Genomic DNA, 8572 nt, shown 5'->3' on the forward strand with positions numbered 1-8572 from the left:
AGAACTTCACTCTACTGTGTGTGCAGATGCAGTGAAAAAGATGCACAAACCACATTTGTTTTTGTCAAAAATCTGTATTTTTTTTTTAAATAAACATATGTCAAATACAGACCTACAATAAAAAACAAACAAAAATAAAAGCAGTTAAAACAGTGAACAAAAAAAATCATGCAATACTGACACTTTCCCAGAAAGCAGAGCAGTGTCAGAGGCAGAGGCACGACCTTATGGCTGCCACAGGGTGCAGCTGCTATCCTAGAAAAAGGTCTAACCCTAACTTGAATGTTCTATTAGTCAATTAATGCAGAATTATGTCCAACTTTTGTAGCATTGAAGGCCAAAACCCTTATAGGCAATAGGAAAATGTATAGCAAACAACTATGGTAATGTTATGCAGCTAACTAAGTAACACATCAGAGATTTAGAAATATAAAAATGAACCATATATAATTCGCCCTTTAAATCGGCTTTAGAAAAACTAATCTTATTTTTTCAAGCTAACTTTTACAAAATTTTTCAGGAGATTTCCTTTTGATCATTTTTTATAATCATAGGTCTGATAGAATCTTCATCATATAATCAGAGACGGAGAACACAGTACAGAAGCATCTGCTATTAAATTCAGCCAAGAATGTATATCTTATGAGTATCTTATACAGTATGACAAATAATAATCATAAAAGAGTGTTATATTATTGCCCCCGCACCCCTTTCCCAACCCATGTCTAAAAATCTATACACACCACTGCTCAAAAGCACACCATTCTGCCATTATTATAATTACAAATCTTAATGAACCAGTTTTCCTGTCTTATTGTGTGAAAGGCTTGATAAAGCCAAGATCCATGGCTTTGGACAGGCATGCACGTGCTGCATCAATTGCTTCTTGTTTCTTGGGATTGTCCTCCATTTTTGCGATGTAGGTAAGGATCTCCAGTATCTCAGTCTCCATTAGCTTCTTAGCCAACTCTGCATCAGCGTCCAGCATGTTAAAGATGATCACAATGCCTCGGTGCTGGATTTGAAGATTGTCATGGATACAGAGCCTCTGAAGGATCTCAAGCCACTGCTCAGTCTGCCATTTAAAAAGGTTAACAAAGATGAAGCAGAGCACTGAATCAACAAGTCTGTCACCCATGCATGTATGGTGTCTACATTTTACACAGTAGTTGACTACCATTTGTATGTAATTTTTTTGCTCTAAATTGCTCAGTTATACTGTTAAGGTCATGGATCATCGTACATACCACTTTGGTCATCTTGACACACAGCTTCTTTTCAGCTGCCGTGATCATGGCCAAACCACCAGCTGCTGCTATCTGTAGTTTTTCGTCATCCTCACCACAAAGCAGTATGAGGAGCTTCAGCTTATCATTACCATCTTCCAGATATCTTTGCTGAACCTGTCAAGACAAGATCAAGCACTTTTCACTATTTTCTAGACGTGGTAGACATTTATTTTAGACAGCAGGTTAGATACAGGATTGATTACTGTCTGTCATACCAACCCCTCTTGCTCACCTCTTTACAACACACAAGATTGCACATGCACTGTGTAGCAGCCAGTTGGATTTGTTCATGCTCCTCAAACATGTAGTTTTCGATCTCTGGAAGAGCCTTTTCCTTCAGAATTTTCACTCTGAGACAAGGACAAAATAGAAATAGGGTTATTTTAAAAAAAAAAGGTCAGTATATATTTTTGTTAGAATTTGTGATGTACAGTACTCACCTAAGCTTGTCATTTATTGCAGCCAAATTAGTGAGACTCACTAATGACTCATAGTTCTGAATACCATCTCTTTCTGTGCTTAGCAGGGACACCAGTGGCCGTACAACTTCATATATCTGAGAGAAGGCGAGAGAAAAGCATTGATATTAAACATAATTTGAACCTAGGTACCTGTTTTGATTGCTATCAAGACTCTGCATGTTGCTATAGAGCAGTGGTTCTCAAACATTTTCTGCCATTGCCAACTTTAGGGGGGTGCTTTTCAAGCCCCACCTGTCCTCTTTCACCCCAAAAATAGTAATGAATACTTCAAGTTAAAAAATGTCTAGTTTTTAAAATCTTGAGTTTTATATCAATAACATCAAATAGCATCAAGTTCAAAAATAGAGAAAATAAGTGTAGTTGTTTGATGTTGTTTTAATTTATTTCCATTAATGACCTAATTGTTTGGTTGTTTTTTTGTGGTTGCTCTGAGTGCATGACATTTATTTTTCATAGAAAAAAAAAAACAAAATTACCACAAAAGGAACAGAAAATCTTTTTTATATAAATCATGCCATTTATTGCGCCCCACCTGTCATGTCTCTATTCCCCACTAGAAGGGTTTAAAATGTTCTTACCCTCTCACCAGGGAAGGCAATCTCAGGGTTGGAGATGGCAGCAATCTTAGCCAGAGCATGGGAAGCTTTTATTTTACCAGTTTCTGTTCCCTCTAGGGCCAAAGGAATCAGAGCCTGTGCCAATCAAACACAAAAATTAAGAATCTTGTTTGAACACATGGTTTATTTAAGCAGCATTAGACCCAACATTAGATATTTCTTCTATACCTTTCCACCACCGTGTGCGACAATGGTTCCACGATCTTTTGGATCATCAGCCAAAGCAAGAAACACCCTAATAATGAAAAAGTCAGTGAAAATTTTTACTTGTGTTGACTTAGGGTAAATGTATACTAATAGAGTATGTCAGATCAGTTCAAACCACAAGGGCAAAGCAAAGTTTTGAAACCATACCTCGCAAGCATTTCCTTGGTTTGATCAGTCAAAATTGAACTGTCTGCTTTGACCATAACAGCCAGTGCTGATATCACTCCAGCTTTCAAGAGCTTTTTCACTCTCTTCTGAATGAAATCTTTCTTGTCCTGAAATTAAAATATGTGTTATTATTTCCTCGAAACTATAGCACATTATGCTAGGGACATAATAGGACATCTGCATAGTGATCTGGGAAAACCTTTTGGATATCATTGTCTGTAAACAGCCAAATGGACAAATCTGAAAATATTTAGCATAAATGATAAATAATAAACCTGGTGGTATAAACACAAACTATATCGATGACTACTGTGAAATCATCTGTGAAAAATGTGTTTTTATAGAAATCGTGTTTTTATAATCTATACCCTTGTTAGCTTCATGTCATTTCTTTACAAGGTTAATATCATACATTAAACAAGATGTCATATTAAAAGAGACATAAGGCAAAAAAATTCAGATAAAAAAAATATTCAAATAATGACTGTCAAAATCTCTGGATTACTCCTGAGCTAGAGTTAGACTATAATTTTAGAATGTAATTTTCTCCTTTTTGAACCTATGGAAGTAAGCAAACTTTAATATGTGAATACTTGATTTGTGATTTAAATGAACATGAGAAACATTTTAGTTTAAGGAAAAAGTGCAGTAGTCAGACTATAATGTACAGCACAGTGGGTTTGTACAGTGAATGATTTTCCCAGACCTCCATGCAAATGCACAGCGTTATCAGTTTTTTATTCACGTAATTATCACAGCTACTTGGTCTTTTTAAACCAGCCTCAGGTGTGTTTATTACCTTTGGGTGCTGCTCAGGGACGTGCTGCTTGGAGAATTTGGCCAGCTGCACCATCTCAGGAATGATCTCTTTCTTGTCGTAGCTATTAGTGCAGTTCACCAGTGTACAGGCAACAGCATACAGGATAGTTTTATCTGTGGACTATAAGAGGAAGTTAAATTCATTACAGTACATTTTTAGATTTTAGATACACAACAGTGTACCATTCCGTCTAATGCATAAAGAACAATACAGTGTCAAATTGGTCATCTTTGAAGTCATCTCATGTCTTCTATTTTGAAATAAACATTAAATGTTTTGAGTCCTATCCTACCTTGGCAAGCTCAAACATGGCCATCATTGCTGGATCATCTTCAACAAAATCATCTTTCACATCAGCATCATTGGTCAGGTACGCTAAACCCTCGATCGCCCATTTTCTTGAGCGAACGTCAAGAGTGGGGTTGCACAACCACCTGAAATCAAGTGTTTGATAATATTAAATCATTATTAAGCTCCAAAACATGCTTTATAAAAGTATTATTCACTAAAATCATGTTTATTGCTGAAGAATTTCACTGGTATTTCCTGAAAGCAGGGCGCTTACTTTCTGCACTGCTTGGCCAGTTTTTCAGTGGAGCCCTCAGCGAACTGTCTCATGCTATAATCGTCACCTCCAGCAGAGCCCAGTTTACACAAACCCTGCAGAGAATAGAATGCACAATTATTAGTCAGATTATGTTTATTTAGCATTTATTGGTTTAATAGATTGCACTCTGTGATTACATAAGCAATAATTTGTGAAAATTAATGTGTTGTATAGAAATGGTGATTATATAATTGTGCCTATAGTCTATAATGAAACATAGAAAGGAATAACGCCTGTATTGGGATGTGCTCTTATGCAAAACTAATCAATTATGATGTGGCCTGACAAAGCAACCTGTACTGCTTTATTCCTTGCATACCCCAGGGCTAACCATTTTAATTTATTGAGGTGCCAGGTGTAAGGGTGCTAATCCTAACCCTAACATGACATTTTGTTGACTGAAATTTTATCCATGGATCTGAAAGTGCATTAAACAAATTAGTTCCTGATTTCATTGACGTTAGAACAGCTAAAAACTGTAATCTTTTCTTCTGTAGCCTTTCTTTTTCCTAGAATAAGACTTTTAATAAACACAGCTTATCATGTTATTGTGTGAGAATACATTAAATTACAGGTGTTACAAAATACCAACACTGGAGACTCCTTCCAAAAATGCTAAATAAGCATCTCTTCATAGAACACCTGACCATATTGTTTTAAACAGAAATAAACATTAATGCTAATAAATAGAACCAGTGCATTAATTAAAAACTGTGCAGCTGAACCACTGTTTAGGAATTGCTTTGCTCTGACTGATCCAAATTGAGCATGTTGTATATTAATAGGTACAAAGTACATATCTGACCAACACTCATTTCAGAAGTTCAGAAAGCAGATTTACCACAAGTGATCTGATTTTGATCTTCTCATTTTTGGTCTTCTTGTAGATGTCCTTAAGCAAAGACACTCCATTAGTGATGATGAAAGAAGCTCTGCTCATTTTGGTGGAGGCATGAATGAGAGCTTCGATGGCTACAAGCTGATCAACCTCCCGCTCAGAACCACACAGTGCAACCATCATCTCCATTACTCCTTGCCGACCTACAAGCATGTTTCCCACTTCATAGGGACCCTGCATCAGGCCTGACAAAATGTTCATGGCATAGATATTTTTGTCCATGTCATTGGGATCAAATTTGCTCCTGTGGACAGATTTATAAGTTGGTTAAGTGACCTGACTGAAAGCTCATATTCATGACAATATAATTCACATTATATTCAACTGACTTGATGTATTCATCACAGATGTCTCTGTAGTTTTCTCTCTCAGGATCACATCGCAAGTCATCATAAAGCTTGTTAAGAAGCACGCTGGCAATAAGCTGTGTATTATCAGTCAAGGGCAACTGATCAGGCAGCTCAGGCACCTGACCACACACTTTCAGAATCTTCTTTAGGCCTGGGATGGAGATTTAACATAGACATATTAAGACCAAGACATTAGCTTTCTATTCACATGATCCAGATCACTTTATCATGTAGTACTAACCATGGTCGATTGTAAATAAGGACCTGGAGTTGTCCGACTCTTTCTTGCATTTTCTGGGCACGTTTCTACTAAGCAGGTTAAGTGCCTGGTCTCGTCCATGTCCTGACACTTTCTTATTGACAAGCATGTCCAGCAGTTTGAGAAGAATAGTCTTTAAGTCCTTGCTTGAGTCTTGAGGACAAACAGTAAAAAAAAAGGAGAAATTCACATTTTATTGATTATACTGCACCTTATATGGTTCAGTGTCAGGAAAATCAGCAGACAGCGAAGTTTCATTAAACCTCCACCACCATCTTAGGCTAAATCATAAAAAAGCTTAATAATGACATTTCAAGAAACACTCAGGGGCAGGATTATGAAAAATAATCACAGATAAGGAAACAAATAAAAACAAATAGTCATCTTAAATGAAATAAAGTTACAAATGTTGAAGTTATAGTTACATTCTAAATGGGCATTAATATAATTAGAGGGTGTTTTAGCTAAATTATTAATTTCTTATCATAGAGTTCTTGACACCCCTATCTTTTATCCTTTAAGATAATGATTACTGATTTTCTCTGGAAACCATATTTTACACACATATGTATGGAAGTCTTATCTTATGACAGGTGTGATATGCATAAGATGCTAATAGTATGCATTTTTATAAGATGTAGCTAAATTATAGTATAGTAATGGAATACAGTTAAATAATAACTTTACAGAGCCACCGTCAATGGCTAAAATACATAAGCAAATATTTTCATTATTTTTTACCAAGCACAATGGCCTCCTCTTTGCCATAAACCCTGTTGTCTGCTCCAGACAGGGAGTCATAGATGGCCTGGAATAAGTTGCATGCTGCTAGAACAATCTCCTCATTTTCCATGGCCATTATGCTACACAGCTTGTCAATTCCTACCATGTGGATGATGGCAGTGGCCTGTATATCCAAAAAAAACAACATGATTAACCTCAAAGATACTAACTTATTATTATAATAATCACTCTTAAATATTAGGTCTCATATAGGTGTCTTAGGTGTCTACCTGGCTACATGTCCTGCATTACTTACCCTTGCTCGGTGGCCTGTACACATTCCAGAGAAGGTCCGAATGGCAGCCAGAATCATCTCAATATTTCCAGTCTCAATGAGTTGCAAAAGCAAAGTCACTCCATTATTCTGGAAGATTCTCTCTGAGCCGGCATCTTCTCGAGCCAGGACAATCAGATTATTAGCTGCCTGAAGACCAACCATAATGAATTACAGTTCAAAGAAACAAATTCAAATAAATCTTATTATCTATAGGTGAAGGTATGATGGTCCAAGAAACACATAGTTTCCCACCTTTTCTTTCTTATCTTTATCTGCTTCATCACTCAGCAAGATATCAAACATATTCTGCACTCTGGAGTCTGTAGAGAAGGTGGTCTTCAGCTGTGGAGAAAATAATGTTGTCATATCATAAAGAATAAAAAAAAGATTCTCAATATGTTAAATTCATAAAACACAAAAATTGCATTTAGAAGAATGTTCATATTCCAATTGTTGATATACAACAAAAGTGTGATTAGTTTAGTTTAGTTTTTGACATCTAGCATATAAGGAAGTCTCACCTTTTGTTGGATCTCAGTTCCGAGTCTCCTGAGAGTCTCAAGAAAAGTCTTGTTTTTAGGTTCCAGTGTTGCACATCTCTGGACATCCTTAAAAGCCATATCTAGTTTTCCCAGTTTTTCTAATGCTTGACATCTTCTGTAAAGAGCTTTGATATCAGAAGCATCCACATCTATGGCTGCAGCAACAAAACAAAACATAACAAAGACAAATAATGTCAGAATCTTAGCATATTAATATTCATTAATAATAATTTATTTAAATCTTTGGCATAGCTCCATTTATTACCTTTGGAGGCATCTGAAGCAGCATTGATATAATTTTCCTAACATACAAAACACAAGATTAGTTATCTAAAACAGGTAAAATATTTATTAGTGGAGGGTTGTCATCGAAATACTGTCAAATACCTTCTTTAGGAAACAGGCAGATCTGTTTCTGTAGATGACAGCCTGGGAATTCTTGTCCTTGCAAACTTTGAGAGCTTTTGTGTAGCACTCAATAGCTTTGTCAGTCTCTCCTGCCTGGAAGTGCATGTTACCTTCATCTTTCAGCTGGACTGGGTCTCCCATCTCTCCCATCTGAATGCATGAAGACAGGCTTTCAATGGTATATTTTTCTGTATTCTTAAATAAACCTTGATATATCTGGCTATACATCCACCTTGATATATCTGGCTAATATTGAGATATACCAATTTACCAAAAAAAACCCCAAAACCTTTATTACATTTAAAAGTATATCAAAAAACCACTCGCTACATGCACAATATAAATTGCATAGATATATATAAAACATTTGTAAGCATGTATTAAAATCTTTTTATTCAAACCTGTTAGTTCCAAAAACATGCAGAAAATTGTAAATAATAAATTATACAATATATATACTATGTTGCACTCACACTACTTACCTTTTACTTCTGTTTCTGAACTGTTTTTAGCAAATGGCCAGACACCCCTGTTATCTCAAACTTTAAATGTCCATACCCTCATGCCATATATGGGCAAAACTTTGGCCTCCTGGAGGCTTTACTGTCACACAATGTTAAGGTAAAGCCAGTAATGTCTATTATTTAAAAGATAAGCTATCATCCTAATGCTCCATTCCAGTCACTACAGATAAAACAAATAAAAACTATTCCAGTCTGTGGAAAACATTAATTTACTCACATACCGTTTTATGGTGTCTGTAGTTTCCTGTAGTTAGTGTCAATTCAGCAATGGCTGACCATGTGCTCTCTTGCAGCTCTCTTTATGAACTTTTACTCTTAGAGCAACAGACCACCAAGTTGCA

General features: G+C 36.0%; 1 protein-coding gene across 1 annotated transcript; it reads right to left on the reverse strand.

Annotated features, from left to right (window-relative positions):
• Nucleotides 1-107: 107 nt before the first annotated feature.
• On the reverse strand, nucleotides 108-8572 carry unc45b (unc-45 myosin chaperone B). The gene is made up of 20 exons (XM_046870803.1): nucleotides 8453-8572; nucleotides 7687-7857; nucleotides 7565-7601; nucleotides 7279-7454; nucleotides 7010-7099; nucleotides 6737-6904; nucleotides 6439-6604; nucleotides 5680-5850; nucleotides 5418-5589; nucleotides 5032-5332; nucleotides 4149-4243; nucleotides 3876-4017; nucleotides 3563-3703; nucleotides 2743-2870; nucleotides 2557-2623; nucleotides 2350-2463; nucleotides 1730-1845; nucleotides 1522-1639; nucleotides 1248-1403; nucleotides 108-1075 (listed from the first exon to the last, which is right to left on the reverse strand). The coding sequence occupies exons 2-20, from the start codon at nucleotides 7855-7857 to the stop codon at nucleotides 812-814; spliced, it is 2793 nt and encodes a 930-aa protein (XP_046726759.1). The 5' UTR covers nucleotides 8453-8572; the 3' UTR covers nucleotides 108-811.

Source organism: Silurus meridionalis, chromosome 17 (genome assembly GCF_014805685.1).
Source record: "Silurus meridionalis isolate SWU-2019-XX chromosome 17, ASM1480568v1, whole genome shotgun sequence".
Lineage (NCBI taxonomy): Eukaryota > Metazoa > Chordata > Actinopteri > Siluriformes > Siluridae > Silurus > Silurus meridionalis.

Coding starts and splice junctions, on each gene's coding strand:
- unc45b (XM_046870803.1), bottom strand. CDS start 7,857: ATGGGAGAGATGGGAGACCCAGTCCAGCTGAAAGATGAAGGTAACATG. Junction 6,905..7,009: donor ATAAAGATAAGAAAGAAAAG/GTGGGAAACTAT, acceptor GTTGGTCTTCAG/GCAGCTAATAATCTGATTGT. Junction 1,640..1,729: donor GCAATAAATGACAAGCTTAG/GTGAGTACTGTA, acceptor TCCTTGTCTCAG/AGTGAAAATTCTGAAGGAAA.